This window comes from Gallus gallus, chromosome 23, assembly GCF_016699485.2.
Source record: "Gallus gallus isolate bGalGal1 chromosome 23, bGalGal1.mat.broiler.GRCg7b, whole genome shotgun sequence".
Taxonomy (NCBI): Eukaryota; Metazoa; Chordata; class Aves; order Galliformes; family Phasianidae; genus Gallus; species Gallus gallus.
The window spans coordinates 4,573,586-4,597,370 of record NC_052554.1 but is presented as its reverse complement, the minus strand read 5'-3'; the positions used below and the strand labels follow the sequence as shown (position 1 = coordinate 4,597,370).

The window sequence follows — 23,785 nt, the reverse complement described above, 5'->3', positions numbered from 1 at the left end:
TTTGCTGATCCCCAGCCTGGCTCCTAAGGGATGAACTAACAATGGGTAGAAGTTAAGCTCTCTCTTTTGTTTGGTTGTCACTTCAGCAAAAAATGATAAGCCCACCTCTCTTCTGCAGGGACTTCTCAGTTACTTTTTTAGCTAGTTTCATGAACTGACTGTCTTCACCGATATCTTCCTCCTCCTCCTCCTCCTGCTCTTTATTTTTTTCCTTCTGTAGCAAAGAGAAGACATTTTGTAAAACTGAAAGAGCTCGTACTAAGCATGAACATTCAGTAACTTAAGTAGACCATGTCTTCCCATTATAAAGATAAATCTATGAGTATTATTGTTTCCAGAATCTGACATTGGTAATGGTGCAAAGAAGGACTGGACAAGATGCCCTTCTGGCAGCCAATACCTGCTCACGAAGCCACTGTTCTCGTTCAAATCTCTCTTTCCTCCATTTTACTTCTGTTTCATCAAATGATTCATTTTCATCTTCATTATCAGAATCCCTCTGAAACAAGTCCATCTGTGAAGCATCATCTAGAAAAAGAGAAAAAATAGTCATACACCTTCTCTCTAACCTTTCACCCCGTCTCCTATCTATGGATTGGAAAGGCACCTATGTTTTTCCATCTGAATCTCCTCATTCTGCCAGGGCCATCGCTGTGTAGGTCACCATCAATGAGGTACCTCTCTTGGTACAAGCGTAACTGACGCTTGTCGTCATCAAGCACTGCCTTCCTATCAATGGAAACAAAAGGGACAGGGTTAGTGCAGATTACACCTAAGAGCCATAACTTCACCCACGCACACAAATGTACACCAATGTGGCCACTGACATGTGTAATTTCTGTACTTGACTTTCTAATTCTGCTTCATTAGGGAGCTCCTCGTCGATAATCTCTTCTTCATATTCATTCAGGTCTTCTCCATCGTACTCATCCTCACTGCCCACGTCACTCCCTGACAGCTCTGCCTCATCTTCCATGAAATCCTCCAGTTTTCTGTCAAAGAATGTTAGGAGAGTTTAGTTTGGCAGATCAATTATTATCATATAAGTCTTCTGAAAGTAAGTAAGTAATCTTTGGATGTAAGATTAGCACATATTCTCAAAAAGAAATCGTGACTCATAAGGCCTGAAAGTTCTTGCACATTTACACGCAGAGCCTGCCAACACGCAACACCCCCAAATTATTGTCATCCACTAGACTGCTTGTCAGTTGCTTGCCAAATATAATGATAACTGTCAACAAGATGCGTTGCCTACTAGAATGAATAAAGACCTTAAGACTTGAAGAATGACAGTGATACATTGCAACCCTGTTTTGGTGAAGAAATTCCTGCACTGCTTCCATCCTGGCCTTTTCATTTCCCTCTATAATGAAAATTATAATGGAAATTCTCTTCAGCCAACCAGCAGCACAGTTAACCCATGCAGTGTGGCAGCATCAATGCAAAAAACCACCACTAGCACTTACAGCTTTTTCTTCGAGCCCTCTCTACGTCTCAGCAGCTCTTCTTCATCACTTACTTCTGCTTCTTCACCATCACTATCCCCACTCTTTTCATCCTGTGAAAGTTTATGGAAATGAAGTTTTATCTGAAAGTGGATTGTTTTATCTGAAAGTGGATTGTTTTGTAGTGACAGCTTCTTCTGTCCTTCAGTCCATAAACACAGAATAAAACAGCAGAGATTTTAAGAAAGATTTGCTGTGTTAATATTATGTTATTCCGGACCTTAAGTAGACATTTTAAGTGGTCTCAATTGCTCTCAATTTTTTTCATTAACTTGTTCTGGATGACACTGTATTTTGCATTGATGAATATATTCAAAAATTAAGTAGATAAGCTGAGTTCTCAGCCAGAATGCCACACCATTTTGCTTTGCTTTATCACTTCGTACCTCTTCACTATCAAAGGCATTGTCATCTGTTACAAGCTGAAAATCACCAAGCTCCTCATGCTCCTCGTGCTCCTCATCCTCCTCCTCCCTAGGGGAAAATGAGTGAAATGAGACAACTACCACTAAAAGCTTCTGAAAATCCCTGAAGAATAATGCTAACCTGTCCGTGGGGAAGGAGCCTGAACAAAGTGCTAGTGCTTCTGCCATTGGGTCTTCTATGTCGCTGTCCTTCTCTGCCTTGGAAGATACTGATGATGCCCATGTTGGAGAATCTGCTGTAAAAAAAAAAACAAGTGAGGTGACAACTTATTAGACGGGTACATTTTAACTTTTAGAATATCAGAGAACACCTTAGAAATGACAGCTAGCTTGCACCAACAAATTATTACAGCTCTCAGAAGTCTCACAAGTTCCACGTTCTGCATTATTGCCCAGAACTAGAACGTATGTTAGTGTAAAGCTTAGAAACCAAGCCAGCAGCAAAGCTGGGAATAGAATTCAGGACATACTCTGAGTCACAAATTTTCCAGAGCAAAGATTGAGCAGTTCTTCCATGTTTTGTTTCTTGTTGCTGCTGGTACTTGGCACATGCTCAGCTTGACTGCTAAACTGTCCAGAACACAAGTCCAATAATTCATCCATGTTTGCATCCATTGCATTCTCATCCATACTGGCTAGAGTCAGTCCATGCTTTGAGGATTGGTATTTATTTCTATGTTGTCCAACATTCAGAAACCTGAAAGAAAGTCTGCAGTTAGCAAAATCTTGCTGTTCTGTATGTTCTACTTCTGTTAGAGGGCACAAAATATCATCCTTTACACCTATAACCTACCCATCTGCATCAAGCAGCTGGCTCTGGGTGTCATCTTCCAGAGAAAATTGAAACTGGGATTCTCCAGCCCCTGGAAATAAACTCTTTGGTTCAGGAGAGGCATTATACAGGTCCTGGGAATCTTCTATGGGAAGAGAAGGCTCAGACATCTTTCCCGAGCTCTAGGCAAAAGAAGGTAGAATAAACAAATTAAATACTTTGCAATCCTAGAAATCAAAAGTGAGAACCAGATAAACATTTACAATATTTTTAAGGATAAAAAGAAGTTAAAGTATTTCCAAGTTGCTCTGATAAATCCTGGGGTCACTGAAGTCAAATGCTGTGCAAATATATTATAACAGACATGTTTCAGAGACCAAAAATCAGATTACAGCATCTTCTCTTTGAGGCTTTAGAGACATTTTAAACTCCAGGGACGTTTGCTTTCCTAAAATCTTACTCATACAGTAGCATTTGGCTAGATGCCTTCTTCTTGTGTTATTGTTTCTAAAAATATGGCAGGATAAAATACATTTATTCATCATATTAATATAAGACAGGGACAGGAGTAAGAGCCTTACCTTGGAAGCAGAACTGATAAAGCTTGTTTTGAAAAAACCTGGGGAAGGTGACCTGAAGCCTCCTGCTGCAGGTAAAAAGTTCCCTCCACGCGACATCTGTTTGTTACAGGGCTGATAGGATGGAATCATGGAGCCAATCAGCTCAAAGCTGCTGTTGTGGCTATTCTCTTTTGCTGGTGTTGGTAGAGAAAATGAATCATCATCTTCTGAAAAGAAAGTTTCAATACAATGCTTCAATACAATGCCTCAAGATACTATTTTACAACGTTAACATCTTGCTAAAAAGTCATGATTTTATGCTTATGTTGGATTTTTTTCCATAAAGGTTTCATATTGCACTTCTTTTTTAAACTGAATTTAATCTTATTGATTTCTGACTGATTTTTTCCCAGCATTACTTTGAACTTTACTTTCCTCTCTTTTCATGCTCTCCTAAGTTTTCAATCATAACTTTCATAGCAATACCATGTAAATACATGGCTAATGAAAGACAAAAATGCCAAGTACAAATCCCAGATGGAAACATCTGTGTGTGCCAAGTGAAAAAAAATAAAAACAAAGGCCAGCTAATACAGCACTTCTACTCTACCTAACTTGGTAGCTTCTTTGTCTGCAGCTTCTTCACTTTCATGTTTCTCATCAGGAAGAGAGTACCTGCAATTAATTAAAAGGTATTTGTTAACATACACAAGACTAAGTGCCATCATCTATCATACCTAATTGCAAGAAACAAGGTATCAAAGTAGCTGTCAGGGATATCAGCCATATTTACAATTGTTCAAGAACAATTTCTTAAGTTTTGTTGTCTCACCCCATTTTGGAGGAGCTGTCCTTAAAGAGCATCAATGTAGACTCTGTTGAAGGTGGTTTGGGAACAGAAGCACAGTCCACAGCTTGCTCCACCTTTTCTCCATCAATTGACTCTCTGTCAGTTTCTTTATCACCGTCTTCAACTTGTTTCTCTTCCAGATCTTCATTGTCTTCCTCCGCCTCATCAAGCAGAGATTCCACAGCCTAAACAGCATCCCCAAATGCAGCAGATACATTATGATTATTGTTAGAGCTGTCACCCTTCTTGCAACTTTTTGAGAAAGTGTTCTAACATATGGAGGAGAACACTGAGTGACACTCAGTTCTTCCATATCCCTATTGGACTCTAAGACAACTGGCATCGAAGTGCTCAGAATAGGCACATTATTCTTTAAATAATACCCTCTTTAAAAACAGAAATCTGTGGCAAACTCCACCCCGGATCAGACAGGTATGCATACATTCCATAGAAATTGTCCCCTGCTAGGGACAAGACAAGACATTTTACGAATGGCTCCAGAACCTTTTGTACATGTTAGCTTTTAATGCTTTTTAGGCAAATAAATACTAATAAATTCAATTTAGAATACTAAAATAATCTGTACAAGATAACCATAGGGTTATTTTTTTTGTTTTTGTTTTCTTTCCTAAGAAGATTTATTGGCAATTACCCAAGATTAGTGGTGTACAAAAGTCTGCTTTCATTGAGTAGAATAAGAATTGAGAATCCAAGTGGGTTATGTGAATGTGTTGCACACAGACCTCATGATCGCCTTCCTCCTCTTCCTCAGACTCATCTGTCATCTCTTCCTCCTCCTCCTCCTCCTCTTCCTCCTCCAGCAGCTCCTCATTATCCAGTTTGAACAATGCCTGTCGTTTCTGGCGCTCCTCAGTCCTGCGGAGTTTCATGGCCTCCTGGAGTTTTGCCTTCAGCACTTGCAGCTTTTCACCTGCACAGAAATGAATGAATTCATATGTTAGATGCACTACACTGAATCCTTAAGAGTCCAGTGTAATGCAACTACACATATATCAAGGCAATTTGAAAACAACTCATTTTTTAAACTTTTTTATGAATTGATGTGTCAGCTGGAAGACAAAGAGAGTTAGATTCCCTAAATTCAATGCACAGAGGCAATGCATTCTCATGGATTACTAAGACTCCTCGTTACCCATAAATGCCACCTGCACAGCCCTCTGAACAACAACAGGGTCTGTCTTTCCAATGTTTTTTGGGAAGAACAACTGCAGTTGCCATAGGCAGATATGCTACAGCACATGAAATAATTAAGAGCAGCTAAAAATAGTGTGTGCCCATAGGACTGCCCAAACAACTTAATTCTTTTCATGGATACTGTGTGAGAGTCACATTCCACATATATTTTCCTTTGCAAATATATATATTTAGGAGCTGCAATACAGAAATAAGGAAGCACAAGAGATCTACCAAGTAAGAATAGCTCACAAGGAGTCTGAGAGTTACATTTAGAAGGGCTGATGGAAGGGAACAGCATGTGCAAGTGTTTATATAAAGTTTAGTAAGGATGGGGAGAAATTCAGAGAATCAGTTAGAAAAATCTGAATGTGGCAACCTGATCTACATTGACCAGTGCTATTTAAGAGGTCTATTAAGATTCAGGATATATATTAGAAAAACATTCCTTCATCTGTTTTTTTGAAGGGCAGCATTAGGAGAAGGGGGAACAAGGAAGAAAAAATACAGGGTGATTTCCGATCAACCATCACAGCTCCCAGACTGACCTGGCTTTGTGTGGACTGCTTCATCCAGGCTCTCTGCAGCTAAAACTGCTGGCACCACGTCTGCTTTTAGTTCCTCCTTCCCTTCAGATGTGGTCTCCTTACGAATAATGCTCATGTTTATGGTCCGTTCTAACTTGGGTTTTGAAGTTTGAAGGGTATGCTTCAAGAAACGTGCCTTCAAGGCTTCTAATTCTTTAAATACATGTTGATCGCATGAAAATTAAATGAATTTGATAGCATTAAATTTGTATCAAGAGTAGGTCTTGAAATTTTTTCAACAGAAGTTAATTAAAAACCATAAACCTTGGACATTCTGGTAACTGTAAAACAATTTGACTAATAATTGATCATCACAGGATATTTTTGCAGTAAGTAGTACTAAGCGACATTACCATTGAGTATGATTTACCCACAAGACCTCAACTCAATGCCACTCTACACTTCCAGCCACCAGGAATCTCTAAATTTCTGTTAACATATATATTTAAGACTAATAGCTCATCAATAAAGATCTGGAGTAAGCCTCCCTTCAAGCATCTGAATATTAAGGAATCAGAATTTCCCTTTCCAGCATCAGTTAAAGGAAACACATAAGAATCTGTACTGGTAAGAAAACGTGCTCGACTCTGCTCTAACACCTGCACATTTCTCAGAGGTTTTCCTTTTAAATTCAGTTTTACTCGGCTTACTTAAGGAAATCTGATAGTATTACAAAAATAAAAGTGATACCTTTATTCGAATCAGATTCATCGAGGTTTATAAAAGATTCATTGCCAGAGCAGATTCGTGGCTTAATGGTCAAATCGATCCCCAGCTCACGGAGTTTATCCAATTTGGACTTCCTCACTTTTTCAGGCTGTGCTGCCAATCCAGGCCCCACCTGTTGGCTGTTTTCCAGGCCTGGTGCTGTTTCATCTCTTTGCTCAAGGGCATTGCCTCCAACTGGTAGAGGAATTTCACTCTCTTTCTGTTCACTGCAATCGGTGTTTAGGACTGATTGCTGTTCTTCTGTTTCACTGGCAGTTGTTACAGTCACAGCACTATGAGAATCATCATTGTTCTTTCTGGACTTTTCAGCACTGTCTTCTGTCAAGTTCTCCCCTTCACCAAGGAGAGGATCCTTGGCAGCAGGATCAGTGTGCCCGCCAAGGTTTGCTTCTGGTTCATTAGCTGCTGACTGACCACCTTCTGTTGGCCCATCTTTGCAATCTGTGCTCGAGGTCTTCGTGCCTGCAGCTTCTTCATTCAGGGTGAACTCGTATTTAGTGGACCTAATGAAGGCAGAGAGAAATACCTCATCTGTGGCTATCAGGAAAGGAGAGAAAAGGCTGAGAACAAACTGAGAGAAGTAAATAATTTTATCTTATTGATGCGTAGGAAGAGGTGAAGGATACAAGTCTGGAAAACTTCATTTTGAGGAAAGTGTAATACAATTTCTTTACACTGCTCTGTCAAGTTACGTTATCATAGCACAGTATAAACAAACTCCTGAGAGATTTCACACCTACAGGTATCTGAGTATTTTACTACACATTGTTCAAAAGATGGAATTTCCAGGTATTTATTGCATCAAAAGACTTTAAGTAAAAGCAGTACTTTCTTTTTAAGGCTTACCAGAAACAGTAAGTGACTGCACACAAAGCAGATGCATGCATATGATACAGCCCTACAGCATGCCTACAACAAAGTCTGGTTATCCCCCAGAAGCAAAGTTGGGATATCCTCAATGTTTATGAAAATACATAAGGAAGGTTTAAGTCCTTACTTCAGCAATGCCATGGCATTTCCTTCATACACTGGTCGAGATCTACGCTTGAAGAATTCATGAACACTTTTGGCCTCGGGCATATGGTATGGGAGAGACACAGATGACTCTACCAGAGAAACAAGGTGCAAGAAAAATTAAATAGTCATCTAAGGCATTTAAAAAGGTCCTTGATTAAAAACAGTCTTTTACTCTTCAACCCTAAGTAACTAACGCTGGGTAAAAGAAAGATCTGTCCTTTCAGACAAATCCTTTCCATTTCTCCCCTGAGTTTCTTACTGGTTTAAATCCCACTACATACTAAAAAAATTGAGTTGTACCTCTAATGAGCCGCTGGGTCTCACTATGGAGCTGTTTAATGGCTTCCTTACTCAACCTTGCTGCTTTCCGCTCCTTAAGAAAAGAAAAGAAAGGTCTCTGAAGTCAGAATGGAAAATTATGGGACTCTCTATTCTCTGAATAGCTGATTTTCCTCTTTCAAGTAGCAAGAAGTCAGCACAAAACAAACAACTGAAATTGAAAAGCATCAAACCAATAAAAACAGGATAGCATTGAAAAGACAAGAAGCAAAAAAACTCCCAATGGTTTGAGTAACTATAACAAACAACAGAAGAATACTTCACCTTCCTTTTTGGTTCTTTTAATGCAGATTCCTCATTATCATCATCAAATACGTGTTTGTAGCCTTCATCCTCAGAAAACCGTTCTTTGTTCTACAGCGCATAAAGGAGAGATTCATTTATTTGACTAGATAGACAGGCATAGTGAGGGCAAACAAGCCAAAATAATTATACAGAATCATAACTGGTCACCAAAACCAGCAAAACAGGACCTGCACACATTCTCATCAACGAGCACAAAACCTGTATGACACTATGGCAGATTTCCAAAGCTTCTACTGTAGCCTTATAACTTTCCAATACCACATTCCTCTACCTTTAAGAACAAAAACAGAGGATTATTTTACCCTCTGTCATAAACAGTACAATTGTCAAAATGTTTCACATATGTTCAAATAAAATGCCTCCTGCTAATATCCAACAACGTTATTTTGCTATACCTTGTATTTCTTTATTTTCTCTTTCACTGCAGCTCGTATTGACTCTATCGACTCTTCATCCCCTGGGAAGGAATTGTTTTCCTCTTCTAAGCCATTATCGAAAAGTTCTTTGTCATCAAGAAGACACCCACTGTCATTAAAAGGATACCCCTCACCACCATCCACCTGCTGGCCCTAAGAAGAAAACATGTGAATTATTTGTTTCAGCATTTCCTCTTCAGTTCTTTGACATGCATTGAAGATTACTGTCAACAGATCTCAAGGAAACTTAGAAAATGTGTATGCCAAACTTAGTCTAGCATCTGCCATGCCCCATAAGTCAGTCACATTCACCTCAGAGCACTGCAAAACTGATAAACTAAATTGGTGGAGCAGTGTTCCCTACACCTAGAATAAAAAATCAAAAATCCTTGTGGATACCATACCTTATCTGTTGTAGTAATGAGGACACAAAGGATGCAGAAGCATTTAAACAAAATAATACTGTTACACATTTAACTTAATGCAAAAAGCATCTGAGATTTTCTGCCAAAAGCATATACCTCTGAGCTTGGCTTCTTTCCTTTTATCAGCTGTTTGATGGACTCAGCTCTTCTCTCCCTCTCCTTTCTTCTTCTAGGTTTTCCTACAGCTTTTTCAGCTGCCTCATCTTCAAAACTGTGTTTATGCTTTCTGGATTTTTTCCCAGATTTCAGTGGTCTCCCCTCTTCCACCTCATTCTCAGACAAGACAGACTTCCTGCTTGTGTCAAGATTTTCAATTTGCAAATGGTCACCAGTGTCACTGTCATCGCTGTCCAGCAGACCCTGTCGAATCCGAGATTTCTTGTTTCTCTGGGCAGTGACCTTCTCTTTTTCCTCTCCATTTTCTGTGTCTCCACCCAGAGTGTCATTGTGCACAGAAGAGTCACCGTCCTCTCCATCTTCACTTTCACTGTCCTGAAGCACCTTCTTGCCTTTTGCTTTTCTACTTACAAAAATCTCTTCTTCTGAATCTGACAAATTATATTAAAAGAATAGAAGTGATGCGTGCTATGGAAAAGTACATTCCACCAGTTAATCAACAAGCAATTGGTTATGTATAAAGCTACGTATCTGTTAAATTCTACAATGCCAACAACTGGAACTGTTGACATCAGTTATAGCAGCATGAAATCAGATATTCAAAACCCACTTCTCTCCACAGCACAGCAGATAACTGAACTAATTGATGTAGGTTTCCAGCCTTTTAAAAAAGGCAAAACTGAAAATCCTTCACTGACAGATCAGTAACAGGAAATAATAATAAAACGGTACTAGATGAAGCAAATCATGAAAAGGAAGGAAATTAGCCTGTTTACCACTTCCTTTTCTGTACCTCGAAACCCCTTTTTCTGAGATCTACAGCTCTCTGCCCACATCCTAAGCAACAGAAACAGCCCTTTGGCCTCGTACAGCCCAGCAGATCCCCACTGCCTGGGAAGCCCTGTGTGAAGCTCAGCAGCCCCATTACAGACCTCCATCCTGTGGGGACGTGGAGCCGGTGGGTGGTCGGCCCGGTGAGGGGGGCTCAGCACTGCCCTGCCCGCTGTCTGAGTCGCTGCTGTGGGCCTTCAGCACAGCCACAGCCACATCCAGCTCTTCTGGTTGCAGCTACAAAGCAAAGGGCAGCTTTCCTTAGCACCGCGCTTATGAACCAACTACTCGTGGGGCCTAACTCCACCCCGAGGCCTTGGCTGAGCCCTTTCACAGGATCACACACACGTTATTGGCATTCATTGATTTACACACTCCATCAATCTTTATTAGTATCTAAGTGTGCTTCAGGTGACCTTGCACGCAGACAAAACAAGACAACCAGCGCTCAGAGCCCCACTGAGAACGACGCGCCCAAAAGAGGGAAGAAAGCACCATCAGAATGGAGCGGCCGCCCTCCCGTCGTGCCCCGCGCCGCCAGGCCAGACCCCGCCCCTCCCGCCTGCGCGCACGGAGATAGGCCGCTATGAGCTTCCCAGAGTACACCGCGAGGCGGAAGTACGCGCCGCCGCTTGGCATGCTGGGAAGTGCAGTCCTGAGGCAAGGCGGGAGGACGGCGGTGAGGGGCTCACGGGCAGCTGAGGACGCGCCGCCGTCTCGCTCGGTGCTCATCCCAACCCTCCTCCGCACCGCGGTCACCGGAGCTGCAAGACCCCCGGAAGCCGCCAGCCGTGTGCGCGGAGCGGTAGGACTCACCTCAACGGGAGCCGCCGCCATGGCCCGGGCCGGACGCAGTCACAGCGCTGCCGCGTAAGAAACCTCTTCGAGTCTTCGCGCGCTGCCCTAGACCCGCCCTGCTTCGGGAACAGCCAATCGTCGTTCAGTACGTCCCTTTAGGCCCCACCTCCCCTGTGTTTGATTGGGAGATTTTTTCCGCCTCGCCCCGCCCTCTCCAGCTCGCCCAATCACCGCTCGCGCAGCGGGCGCCCTCCCGCCCTCCCCGTGGCGGCGCTCTCCCGGTCAGGGCGGAGCGAGGCGCCCGGTGCGCGGGCGGCGCGGAGCTGCGCGAGGTACTTCGGGTCCCCTCAGCCGGGGCGCGTGAGGGGGCCCCGGTGCTGGGTTTGCGGAGGCCGCAGCCACACCATAACCCGAACCCGCACGGTGTGGGATCCGGCTCACGTATAGGTATGACGGGTCTGTACGTTGTAGGACATAAAAAGGTCTGTTAGTATTTATTTAGTTTTTCGTTGAAGTCAAACAACAGTCAGGTGCTGCCTGTCCTGCTGTCCTGAGGGGGAAGGAAAAAACAAAAACAACTTCAGAGGCGTTTGGTCGCATTTCTGTGGGAGGCAGAGATCTTCGTGGTGTTTCCCATATCCGCAACGCGTCTTAGAACGGAGGGAGCGAGAAAAGCGAACGCGACTTCTGGAGAGCCCGCGCGGCGGCCCGGCGCCTCTTTTACCTCACGGCCGGAGGGCGCGGGCTGCCCCCGAACAGGGCCGGCCTTTGGGTCCCCGTCCCCTGATCGCTGAAGCAGAGAACGGAGGCGGTGTTCTGAGGAGGGGAATTAAAACATTTTTAAAAGGGGAAAGCGGTGCGGCGGCCGGGAGCGGTGCGGAGCTCTGAGGCGGCGCCGTGAGGGGAGCGGGGCGGGGCCGCGCGCTCACCTGTTGAGGGCCGCGCCGGCGCCCAAAGAGTGCGTAGCGACGTGCGCGCCCCCGCCTGCAGGGGGCGTTGCGCGTGCGCGAGCCGGCGGCGCCGGGCAGCGTGGAGGGGGCGCTTCTTCCTCCTCCTCCTCCTCCTTCTGCGGGGCCGGCGGCGGGGGGCGCGCACGGCGGGAGGCGGCGCGTGCTGGCGGCGGCGGGGGCGCGCTCGGGCTCGGCGGCGCAGCGGGGGGATTGTTTGCGCCGCCGCTCGGGGAAGCGGAGCTCCGGCAGCGCTCCCCGCCGCAACCCCCCCCCGGCCGCCGCCTCCTCCCCGCGCCCCGCCGCTCCCCCCACCGCCGCCGCTCCCCCAGTTTCCGCGCCGGGCCCCCATCCCGGAGCCAATATTCCCGAGATCAAGCGTTACGCGGCGGCGGCGGCGGCGGCGGGGCCCGGGGCGGCCGGCGGGGCCGGGGGGGACCGCAGCGAGGCCGCCGCCGCCGCCATGGAAGCGCTGGGACCCGGTGAGAGACGCGGGCGGGGCGGGGGCTGGACGAGGCCCGGCGGGGCCGTGCGGGTGCGGGGATGAGGAGGAGGAGGAAGCGGAGGCCGCGGGCCCGGCCCGGTGCCGCTCGGACGGTGGCTGCGCCGGCGCGGCTGGAGGCGGGCCGGGCCCGGGAGCCGCTGCAGGCCGCTGGGCCGCGGAGAGCGCCGGGAGCGCTGAGAACGGAAGGGCTCGGCCTGGAACGGGCCGCCAACTCCGGGGGAAGTTTGCGGGGCGGCTGAGCGGGGGCTGCGCCGTGTGACGGCTGCGCTGTCAGAGGGGCACGCGGCGTGTCCTTGGGGCCGGGAGGGGTGGGCGGGCAGCGGCGGTGAGCGCTGAGAGGCTGAGGTGGTGCGTTCTGGGCGTTGTGTTGGTCGGCAGCCTTGGGCTGAGTGCTGGTGTTGTTTTGCATGCGGTGTTTTCCTGCTTGTGTTTTAATACCCGTACTTATTCTTCTGCAAAATGTCTGTGAGATGCGTTTCTCTACTGAAGTGTGACTTATCTTAGTGGGGTTATTGGCATAATTGTTAATTTGGCTGAAATATGAAATGTTTATTGACACCGAGGGAACCGGGCTTGTTTAGCTTGGAAGAGGGGAGGCTCCAGGGGGACCTCATTGTGGCTTTCCAATACTTGAAGGGAGCACATAAACAGCAGGGGGAATGGCTGTTTATGAGGGTGGGTAGTGATAGGACAAGGGGGAATGGTTTTGAACTGAGACAGGGGAGGTTTAGGTTGGATATTAGGAGGAAGTTTTTCCCCCAGAGGGTGGTGACGCACTGAACAGGTTGCCCAAGGAGGCTGTGGATGCCCCATCCCTGCAGGCATTCAAGGCCAGGCTGGATGTGGCTCTGGGCAGCCTGGTCTGCTGGTTGGCGACCCTGCACATAGCAGAGGGTTGGAACTGGATGATCATTGTGGTCCTTTTCAACCCAGACCATCCTATGATTTCATGATGATTGTAGGGGCTGGAAGGGACCTCCAGAGACCATCGAGTCCAACCCCCTGCAAAGCAGAGCCCTGCGGCTCTGAACTCTGCTGTTAAGATAGCAGAGGTTTGTTCTGACAGTCTGCTCTGCAGCTGCACCATGCAGTCTGTCTGCGCCGGCTGCCTGCTCTGCAGGATCCTCTTCTGGCTCTGTAGAACACTTCCTGTCTGAAGCAACATCTTGAGGTTTCGGTGCCCATAAATGTCACACAGTGGAAGAAATGGAGATAAATAGGACATATGAACCTCGTCAGGCTGAGGGGGCAGAGATCCTGATAAAATCAGGGTGGTCTGCAAGGAGGCTTTTAGCTGCTTCTCCAGAATCCTTTGGGAAGTAACTTAGGAAAGAAGGCGTAAGTTGCATCTCCTTCCATGGATGCTGACCTCGGTCAGCACAGCACAGCCATGCCTGCCCACAAAACTTGTCAATATGAGGCAGGAAAATGGGTAAATATAGTTGTCATTTAATCTCTTGTGGGAGGTCAGCGCTTGCACGTACTTCAGGCTAATTAGCACAGGATTAATGGATCATCTCTCTCATATCCAAATAAGCGCAGCAAACTTTGATTGCCCTTGATGATTCACACTTGTCAAGATAGCTGTAGCTTTTTTTAAGTACTAACTGTACCTTACAACCAGTTTAGCTGTGCTCCTGGCCTGATGGCAATTACTCATGTGGGTGCAGAGACAGCAATGCGTCGTGTGGGATGTCTGCACCCCAAACAGCCACAGTGCTGCAGCACCTTTGGCAGTGATGTGTCAAGTGGGCTACAGCTGCTCTGAGCATTCTGCTTACAGTCATTCTGGGGTTGGTGCCCTCAGATTGGTATTTCATTGTGATGGCCATTGGCTGGCTTACAAACCCAAGTGCAGGGGGCTCCTTTCGTTTGGTCTTAGCTTTAGTTTGGGATTGTGTTAAGCTTATTGCTGCACACTGAGGTGTACCCAAATATGAGCTTCATCCTCCTACGGCTTATCTGCTTCTCTTCTCTTCTGATATAAGCTGTGAGCTCTTGATTTAAATGAATACTGGCATGTTGACACGGTGTTATACTGAACTTACCCTTAGTTTTATTGTTACTTTACTGTTACTCTTTTCCCCTCTGCTTTGCTGCTCAAGAACAGAGGGGAAAAAAACACTGATCACACTGCGTGCTGGCAGATACAGGCAAAAGCCATGAGAAGATATCAACTCTGTTTGCTTTATATGCAGTGTAGGCTGGGACTGTGATAGTTTGAACAACAGAAAGTGCTTAATCTTGTTAATATGGTATCTCAGATCTTAACACTTTGAGGAATTTAACTGAAGACTTACCCAGTGACCAGCTTGCATGGGAGTGCCTTTTTTAAGCCTCTCCTGATTTCTTCCTTTGAACTCTTTCTGCAGCTGTTACCTTTGCCCAAATAAATTACCTTCTCCACTCGTGTTAGGAGTCTATACCTGTCTGTATGCTTGCTCCATTACTCTTCAGAAGAAAGCCTAAACCGTACCTCATTCCTTTCATTGTGTTAGAACTTGAAATTGGGTGGAATTCTGCTTCAGGGGAAAAGCATTTCATTGTTAATAGAAGCGATGTGTTCATGATGTAAGGGAAACAACCCAAGTGTTTTTTAGCCTGGATGCAATATGGAGATACGTCTTAAGTTTGGATTAGAGTAGAAGGTTTATCTTACTCATTTCTAGATTACAGCAATTTTCAGATAGAAATTGGGAATGTATTTCATCTGAAGTTTAAGCCCATAATGAGAAGGTGTGTCTCATGTGGCTTTTGGCTGGTTCTAGAAATTATGTTAGGAGTACATTTATCTTTACATTGTATAAGAATAGATAATACAGAAATGTTTATGTTCTGTCTCGGGACTCTCGAGTTCATAAACCACAGTTCTGAATAACTATCACTAAAATACTGAGAATGAATTGTGGCGTTAACCTACATACCCATGCTTTAGGGAGCATGTTTTTCACTTGGAAGTTCAGAGCTGCTGGGAGGCCATGTGCTGCTTGGAATGCTCCATCTGCAGGCATGGGGAGCTCTTTAAGGTTTCTTTCTGCTATGCCAGAAAGACTTTCCAGCTAAATATACCTGAAAAGATGCTGCACTGAATGAGATTTCTCTTCGGTATTTGTTTGACTTTGCAGGGCCCCCAGCAAGCCTTTTCCAGCCCCCCCGTCGCCCAGGCCTGGGAACTGTTGGGAAACCCATCCGCCTCCTAGCCAACCACTTTCAGGTTCAGATCCCCAAGATTGATGTTTATCACTATGATGTGGATATCAAACCAGAAAAACGACCCCGAAGAGTGAACAGGTAGGAACTGTTTAATAGTAATAACACTGTTGTGTCATCTGTTATACAAAGATGTCTGTTAGCAGCTGAGGTGAGGGAATTCTGCTTGTAAATTGATACAAGTGTTTTAGGTGCTTGTGCATATCAGTAGAACCCATCTGAAGAGCACCCCAGGGCAGATGCTTGTATTTGCTCCTGTGTATGAACAGTTCCTCAGATGACGCTGTCTGTACTGCGTGCATCTCTTCTGGCAGCAGTAAGGTTTGGACACCTGCCTTGCACGTAGGTGCCTTTATATTGAAACTTCAGTGTCTTAACCTGGAGGTGACTTACTGTTGGTTTCTGCTGATGACCTGTGTGTGTTTTAGTGCATTGCAGCTTCTCTTACCTTGATCCGTTAAGAAAATGTAGAAAAGGAATTTTAAACCACATAAGACCATTGCTGGATTTTCCTGTTCTCCAACCTAACTCGATAAATCCCTCTGTAGAGAAGTGGTGGATACTATGGTGAGACACTTCAAGATGCAGATATTTGGTGACCGGCAGCCTGGATACGATGGGAAGCGGAACATGTACACTGCACACCCATTACCCATTGGCAGGGACAGAGTGAGTGTTACTGTGAGCAGTCTGAACTTTGTGCAGAAAACTGCTACTCTGTCATTTGAAAGGTGTTTTTATTGGCAGTGGTTGTTATTGTTGTTGTTATTATAACATTGCATAGCAATGTAATGTAATGTTGTGGAAGTCTGCTGCAGTCCTTAACTAAAGCTCCTGCTTCACTTTGTCTGTAAGGTGGATATGGAGGTGACACTTCCAGGAGAGGGGAAGGACCAGACTTTCAAAGTGTCCATTCAGTGGGTGTCAGTTGTCAGCCTTCAGTTGCTGTTGGAAGCTCTGGCAGGGCATTTGAATGAAGTTCCTGAAGATTCTGTACAAGCACTTGATGTAATTACACGGCACCTTCCGTCCATGAGGTGGGTACTTCAGGTGCCTGTGTAACTGGTCAGTTTTGTCACTGTCTTACATTTCTGTTAGTTACTTGCTGCTGTTCTGCTGTTACACCTTCATACTGCAGAAGGGTTGAGGGAAGCTGTTGTGTAATTCAACACCTGCATTACAAATCTGCACTAGAATAGGGATATTTGATCTGAACTGAAGACTTGTATCTGCTGGTCATGTTTCCAACTGGAATTTGCTATAGGCTTTCCAACTGCTCTGCTCAGGTTTTATATGCTTGCCATGAATTAGTTCTAACAGTTCTTGTGTGCCATAGGAATGTGTTTTAAACACATAACTTAAGAAAGGTCCATTGGAAAGGAATGCTCAAATTAATAATTTCCTTTTTCAGGTATACTCCTGTGGGTCGCTCCTTTTTTTCCCCCCCTGAAGGCTATTACCACCCTCTGGGTGGTGGCAGGGAGGTCTGGTTTGGTTTCCACCAGTCTGTCAGGCCTGCCATGTGGAACATGATGCTCAACATTGATGGTACGTAGGTAATTGTGTCTCACTAATGTAGTGGAGTTCTTGCTGCTTCTAAATTAAATGTCCTTTTTTTTTTTTTATTGTAGTATCAGCAACTGCTTTCTATCGTGCTCAGCCTATCATTGAGTTCATGTGTGAGGTCTTGGACATTCAGAACATCAATGAACAAACCAAGCCTCTGACAGACTCCCAACGTGTCAAGTTTACCAAAGAAATCAGAGGTAAAGGCTTGTTCTAAAGCCACTGCATCGAAATGCTGTCAATTTGTAACTACTGTGTTGTAATGAAAATTTACAGGGCACTTTTGGGAAGTTGAGCTTTCCTTTTTGCTCTCATCATTCCCAAAGGTGATTCCTATGTCTGATTCTATTTAGGTGATTTTTATTTTGGGTTTCCAGGTCTAAAAGTAGAGGTTACTCACTGTGGCCAGATGAAGAGAAAGTATCGAGTTTGCAATGTTACTCGTCGACCAGCCAGCCATCAGACGTACGTATACCAGCACCTTGTGACAAGTTTTAAGATCTTGAATCGCTTAGATATGGTATTTATACAAGAAAAGTTGATTCTGAAGGTGGAAGAGCTGTGTGGATTTGAAAGCATGTTTAGCCTTAATAGGACAGAGAAGTAATATGGATTTAGACACCTCCTTTATTTCCATCAATACAAGAAAATAGAAGAGTTATCAAAGGCTATCATTATATAAGTAGCTCCAGTAAACTGAAATATTATCATTAAGGAGAAATCCAGTAGCTAAAGAAAATAATTGTTCTAAGCATTTCTACTCTGGATTAGATTTTCACTCTTCTTTTCCCTTTTCAAGATCTAAAACAACATCAACAAACTAACCAGAGAAAATATCCTTTATAGGTTTCCTCTGCAGTTGGAAAATGGGCAGGCTATGGAGTGTACAGTAGCTCAGTATTTTAAGCAGAAGTACAGTCTGCAGCTAAAATATCCTCATCTTCCCTGTCTCCAAGTAGGACAGGAGCAGAAACACACATACTTACCGCTTGAGGTAAGGATCTGACATCCTCTTGCATTGTGTTGTCCTTTGTTAAATGGTGTCATGCCACTTTTCACTGTTCCTGTGCAGGTGTGTAACATAGTGGCAGGCCAGAGGTGTATCAAGAAGTTAACAGACAATCAGACATCAACTATGATAAAAGCGACTGCAAGATCTGCACCCGACCGACAGGAAGAAATCAGCAGACTTGTAAGTCCAACTTTCAGCTAAACAACCTGCATTTGTGAGTGTGACTTTCAGAAGCACTGGTGCATATGTAATGATAACCGGATGAGCCAAGAATTGCAGAAGATCAAAAAATCTGACTTCTTTAAAATAAATCCTTTTAAACAGAAAAGCTGTTAATTGCAAAGAAGACAGAGCCACCTGAAACGCTAGGTGTAGTTACACAGATACTTCTCTTGTCACCAGGTGAAAAGTAACAGTATGGTTGGTGGACCTGATCCATATCTGAAGGAGTTTGGTATTGTTGTCCATAATGAAATGACAGAGTTGACAGGCAGAGTTTTGCCAGCGCCAATGCTGCAATATGGAGGCAGGGTGAGTCTTCCAGGTCTTGTGAAATACCTTGTTCTGAGGGTGCTGACATTCATTAAAGGTTCCATGTATCTTCTCACAAGGTTTGCTTTTGTGTGAACTCTGGCTGTAGACAAAACCAGGCAGCATTTTATTTTTAATTTGCCTTTGGTTTTTACCTAGAACAAGACTGTGGCCACACCAAACCAAGGTGTGTGGGACATGAGAGGGAAACAGTTCTATGCTGGCATTGAGATTAAAGTTTGGGCTGTTGCCTGTTTTGCTCCTCAAAAACAATGCAGGGAAGACTTACTAAAGTAAGTATTTTCCTCTTTATTCAGGATACCTGTTTCAGGGTTTATTTTCCTCATATTTCTGAAAGATAATATGCGGTATAAGTTAATCATGCATCTAATAGTAAAAAGAGGAAATCATAGTTCTGCAGTGCCTTAAATGTGTACTGCTTGGGAGGAGGCTTTAACAAAGTTCATAACCTAATTGGCTGGCTAGGAGAGCAGTAATTCCCTTACCACTGAGGTTACATTTCAGGTTGTAGAGACTGCATTCAGATTTTGTATAATGCTCTTTTTACAGAGAACTGATGGTGATGTTTTATTCCAAAATCTCAACTATTTATAATTGATAGAATGTGATTAATAGAATTAACAGGAAAGTGGAACGTGGTGAAAAGACCAGGCTGCTTCCATTTGTATTTTATTTACAGGAGTTTTACAGACCAGCTGCGCAAGATCTCCAAGGACGCAGGGATGCCGATCCAAGGCCAGCCCTGTTTCTGTAAATACGCCCAGGGTGCAGACAGTGTGGAGCCCATGTTCAAACATTTAAAACTGACTTATGTTGGTCTGCAGCTGATTGTGGTGATTCTACCTGGAAAGACACCCGTGTATGGTACGTAGAAGTTGTGAAGTGTTAAGGAGTTGCATGGCAAGCGGGTATCTTATTATGCACTTCATCAATAGGAAGGCGACAGAGCAGGCAATGCCTTCAGTTTAAAAGGGTTTGCTGTTGGTTTTTTTTTTTTTTTGTCTAATTGTATTTTGGAGATTGGATTGTCAATCCTCAGTGGTGTAGAATCATAGAATCATAGCTTAGAGTTGGAAAGGACCTTTGAAGATCATCCAGTCCAACTCCCCTGCAGTAAGCAGCAACATCCATAGCTCAGACAGGTTGCTCAGAGCCTGGCCAGCCTGGCCTTGAACATCTCCAGGGACAGGGCATCCATCACACCCCTGGGCAGCATGCTCTAGTGCCTCACCACCCTCAGCATAGAAGAACTCTTCCTTGTATCCAACGTAAACCTCCCCTTCTTAAATTTGAAGCCATTTTTCCTTGTCCTGTCACCACACACCCTTTGGGAAGGTACAAAGTACTTGTGCATTCCCAAAGACCAAACTGAGACTTTTTCAGCGAGCCTTTAAGGGTTTGACCAGGCATAACATTTGGGAAAAATAAGAGAAAGATGGTGGAACTAATGACTGCATGTAACTGGAACCACCATCCTATTTTCTGTCACAGCTGAAGTAAAGCGAGTTGGCGACACTCTTCTTGGCATGGCCACTCAGTGTGTTCAGGTAAAGAATGTGGTGAAAACCTCACCACAAACACTGTCCAACCTGTGTCTGAAAATAAATGCAAAGCTTGGAGGAATCAACAACGTGCTCGTACCTCATCAAAGGTAAGATGAGACTTAGTGCTTTCCTTGAAGTCTGAATTATCAAACAAAATTATTCAGTCTGTTTTGCTACCTTTCAAAATAATGAGTATTTTAGAAATACCCACAGACTGAAGAGGGCATTTTCTTGCCTTTTCCTACCTTCAGACTGTCTGCCTTTTTCTCTTGCCACTTCCATGAGCACACTCTTTTTCCTTCCAAACTGAAAGAGGAGTGACACAGTGAGGTGTGGTAAATCCTTGTGAGCTTGTCTGCCTTTGATCCTTTCATTTCTTTTGCTTTCTGTTTTGTCTGGATTAGATTGAGGCAGACACCTTCATCTTTAAAGATCTGGAATGGTTCTAGTGCCGTTACATGGTTTGGATATGCCTGCCTTGGTTGTCTTTTTCTCTTTCCTCATCCCCCTTCTTTACATTATTATTAAATAAACCTTAATCGTATTAAACAGGCCCTCGGTGTTCCAGCAGCCAGTGATCTTTTTGGGAGCAGATGTCACTCACCCTCCTGCTGGGGATGGAAAGAAGCCTTCCATAGCTGCTGTGGTCGGCAGCATGGATGGCCATCCTAGCCGTTACTGTGCCACAGTGCGAGTGCAGACCTCCCGTCAGGAGACCTCCCAGGAACTGCTGTACAGCCAGGAGGTGATACAGGACCTGACAAACATGGTGCGAGAACTGCTGATACAGTTTTACAAATCCACACGTTTCAAGCCTACAAGAATCATTTACTACAGAGGAGGAGTATCAGAAGGGCAGATGAAGCAGGTACTGTCTAATGATTTCTTGATGCTTGTGAAGGGATTGGCCTTGACACTGCATATGTGGAATGCAATTTGCAGTTATTTTTTGTTTTCCTGGGCAGACAGAATGTAAAGTTATCCTGGCTGATTGTGAAGTGGCATTTATATATGGAAAGAATAATACTGTATGTACTAACAGTCAAATCTTCTATGTCCAGGTAGCTTGGCCAGAACTTATAGCAATCAGAAAGGCCTGTATTAGTTTGGAAGAAGACTACAGACCAGGAATAACCTACATCGTTGTGCAGAAAAGACACCACACCAGGCTGTTCTGTGCCGACAAAACTGAAAGGGCAAGTAATGTTGGGTACTTCAGTAAGGAGGTGATGGGGATGGGAATGTAGGCGGTTTGGCTAATGGGGGTGGAATCCATCTCGCCCACTGGAAGTGAACTAATTTGTACAAACAGAAGCAGTTCTGTGCTGGAACAGGCTTTTCTCTAAGACCAAAATAGTTAGTTCCTCCCCTTTTTTACTGCTCTACATCAGACAGTCAGATGGAGCAGCTTGTTCCCAGCCCCTTTTGGGGTGAGCATACTCAGAATCCCTGGATTTGCGTATCTGGAGCTGTAACCTCATTTTTGTCATCTTGAGATTCCCAGCACGTTGGTTGGTCAGTTGGTCTGTTCTGTTTTAGGTGCATCTGTAAGATTTGCCTATGTCACAAATCCCCAAGCCAGCTAAGGAACCTTTTTTTAGGAAATGTCTTGATCTTATGTTTGCTAGAAGAATACACATCCCTGGGGTGTGATTGCAAACAAGGGTGTGAAGTCTATTTCAGAAAGCCTGCATCTTTTCATATTCTAAAATACTAAAGTATACTTTATTCCACTCTGCAATTTTAATGGTGCTGGCAAGGATTTCATTTTTCTCTGATCACACACCAACTGGATGTGGTGAAGTTCCTAACAATGAACCCACAGAGAACATTTTCATTCCTCCTATGTAAGTTGCCTAAATTTTTCCACGTTTTTCAGCTATAAATTCTCAGACAGCCATAAGTAGCGCCTACCTGAGGAGGTATTTTTGGATCACTTCTAAAGGAAGGAGGAAAAAAAAAACAACATGGGCTAATAATAAACTTTCCACATTAGGTGGGTAAGAGTGGCAACGTACCAGCGGGCACTACTGTGGACAGCACGATCACGCACCCTTCTGAATTTGACTTTTACCTCTGTAGCCACGCAGGAATTCAGGTAATGCTTCAGCTCTGCTGTGCTCAGGCTGTGGGACTAAACCCTGATTGTTGTCCTGATGAGTAATGTGGCCTTTATTTATAGTTTGGCAGATTTAATGTTGCATCGGTTCAGTGATGAAGTGCCTGTTTGGCACTTACTCTTCAGTGCACTGATAGAAGGTGCAGCATTCAGATACCTCCTCTGTTTTTGTTGATGCTGTCTGGCTGAACTCTCATCTCTTCTCTGCAGGGAACCAGCCGGCCCTCCCACTATCAGGTCCTGTGGGATGACAACTGTTTCACTGCAGATGAGCTACAGCTGCTGACCTATCAGCTGTGTCACACGTATGTGCGCTGTACGCGATCAGTCTCTATTCCAGCACCTGCATACTATGCCAGACTGGTAGCATTTAGGGCTAGATACCATCTTGTGGACAAGGATCACGACAGGTAAGGAGCTGCACCTCACTGTCTTGGTAGCCAGGCAATGAACTTGAGTTATAGGCTCAATTGTTCACAGTTCTCTGTATGTGTGTGCGTTTTTACAGTGCTGAAGGCAGCCACGTGTCAGGACAGAGCAATGGCCGTGATCCTCAGGCTCTGGCAAAGGCAGTGCAGATCCACCATGATACTCAACATACAATGTATTTTGCTTGAGAGCATCTGGGAAGATGAGGCAAAGCCAACAACTCGTTCAGTCCTGACATGTTTTCAATGCCTACTGCTATAGCTAGGGCCCGGTTTCTTTCAGACTGCCCACTACCAGCAGCTCTGAACAGTCGCACTGAATCTGTACTTCAAACAATGTCTGATGCACCGACACAATTGAGCCATTCGTTTCGTTATTTTACGTCATAGAAATTCATAGACTGTCTTTTCTGATGCATTGGACTAAATTTTTACCTCAAAGCGCAAAAGGCCGATCATCCCGACGTTTTTAAAGGACTTGGCACGAAAGGTTTCTATTGAATACTTTGCTAGCTCTGGTCTTTAGGTTCCCTTCTCATCCCATTAGCTGATGGTGACGACTGATTCTCCGTCCTCACGCGCTGCTTAGTGAGTATGCGTAGTATGGCGAAGTTCTCCTCCAGTTCAATGTAATCGTTCTCTTGTGTGGGGCCATAGATTTTTTTAATGGAGATTTTAGACTTCACTACTGTAAATGCCTTTTAACAGACGTAACTTTCACAGGTCTTGCAGTTTTTGTCGGTTTTACTAATGACCTTTTTAACCTGCAGACTCGGGCTGCAAAGCAATTGCACTATTCTGCGAGTTCAGATCGGTGGTTCCTGTTGTGAATGTGTGACGTGCCCAGGTGGTGGTGCCTGGCAGTAGCTTTCAATTGTAACGCCTACAGATAATGCTGCCATGGCGTCGTGACAAACACTGAACCATCGTTTTCCCCCCTCTAAAAAAACAAAACAAAAAAAAAAACGAAAAAAAAAAAAACAAAAAAAGGATTTAAAAAAAAAATAGAAAAAAAAATACAAAAAAAAAAA

At 44.5% G+C, this 23,785-nt stretch overlaps 3 protein-coding genes across 12 annotated transcripts in view; 1 reads left to right on the top strand and 2 right to left on the bottom strand.

The window, feature by feature from the left end:
• The window catches only part of CLSPN (claspin), a 17,404-nt gene extending 6,441 nt beyond the window's left edge, over positions 1-10,963 (bottom strand). For 3 of the 8 annotated variants that reach the window (XR_005841621.2, XR_005841620.2, XM_040651735.2), the window contains exons 1-22: positions 10,569-10,963; positions 10,175-10,310; positions 9,222-9,673; positions 8,680-8,853; positions 8,243-8,332; positions 7,940-8,012; positions 7,620-7,728; positions 6,584-7,125; positions 5,855-6,046; positions 4,856-5,043; positions 4,095-4,297; positions 3,873-3,937; positions 3,284-3,489; positions 2,724-2,884; positions 2,401-2,627; positions 2,052-2,166; positions 1,892-1,979; positions 1,467-1,558; positions 828-992; positions 608-729; positions 401-528; positions 106-214 (exon numbers count right to left, since the gene is read on the bottom strand). Coding sequence is in view for 5 of the 8 variants with exons in the window: in XM_040651735.2 (XP_040507669.1) it covers positions 106-214; positions 401-528; positions 608-729; positions 828-992; positions 1,467-1,558; positions 1,892-1,979; positions 2,052-2,166; positions 2,401-2,627; positions 2,724-2,884; positions 3,284-3,489; positions 3,873-3,937; positions 4,095-4,297; positions 4,856-5,043; positions 5,855-6,046; positions 6,584-7,125; positions 7,620-7,728; positions 7,940-8,012; positions 8,243-8,332; positions 8,680-8,853; positions 9,222-9,673; positions 10,175-10,310; positions 10,569-10,910 (3,979 nt within the window). In the remaining 3 variants the exon portion in view is untranslated. The remainder of the gene's footprint in view (positions 1-105; positions 215-400; positions 529-607; positions 730-827; positions 993-1,466; positions 1,559-1,891; positions 1,980-2,051; positions 2,167-2,400; positions 2,628-2,723; positions 2,885-3,283; positions 3,490-3,872; positions 3,938-4,094; positions 4,298-4,855; positions 5,044-5,854; positions 6,047-6,583; positions 7,126-7,619; positions 7,729-7,939; positions 8,013-8,242; positions 8,333-8,679; positions 8,854-9,221; positions 9,674-10,174; positions 10,311-10,568) is intronic. The other 5 variants (XR_005841622.2, XM_046903570.1, XM_040651736.2 and 2 more) reach the window with 4 other exon arrangements.
• Positions 10,694-23,785, top strand: AGO4 (argonaute 4, RISC catalytic component). Of its 3 annotated transcripts, none has more exons than NM_001396481.1 (18): positions 10,694-10,943; positions 15,449-15,614; positions 16,082-16,202; positions 16,389-16,570; positions 16,945-17,081; positions 17,165-17,299; positions 17,477-17,564; positions 17,946-18,093; positions 18,172-18,291; positions 18,514-18,642; positions 18,802-18,935; positions 19,343-19,527; positions 20,155-20,314; positions 20,760-21,075; positions 21,269-21,403; positions 22,204-22,305; positions 22,537-22,736; positions 22,835-23,785. In NM_001396481.1, exons 3-18 carry the CDS (start codon positions 16,098-16,100, stop codon positions 22,941-22,943), a joined length of 2,385 nt encoding a protein of 794 aa, NP_001383410.1. In that variant the 5' UTR covers positions 10,694-10,943; positions 15,449-15,614; positions 16,082-16,097; the 3' UTR covers positions 22,944-23,785. The 3 variants fall into 3 exon arrangements, with proteins under 3 accessions (NP_001383410.1, NP_001034365.1, NP_001383409.1); NM_001039276.2 differs by lacking the exon at positions 10,694-10,943 and adding an exon at positions 11,149-11,318; NM_001396480.1 differs by lacking the exon at positions 10,694-10,943 and adding an exon at positions 12,249-12,300.
• On the bottom strand, positions 11,340-12,300 carry LOC112530225 (serine/arginine repetitive matrix protein 3-like). Its single transcript, XM_025143140.3, has 2 exons — positions 11,801-12,300; positions 11,340-11,687 (listed from the first exon to the last, which is right to left on the bottom strand). Exons 1-2 carry the CDS (start codon positions 12,168-12,170, stop codon positions 11,452-11,454), a joined length of 606 nt encoding a protein of 201 aa, XP_024998908.1. The 5' UTR covers positions 12,171-12,300; the 3' UTR covers positions 11,340-11,451.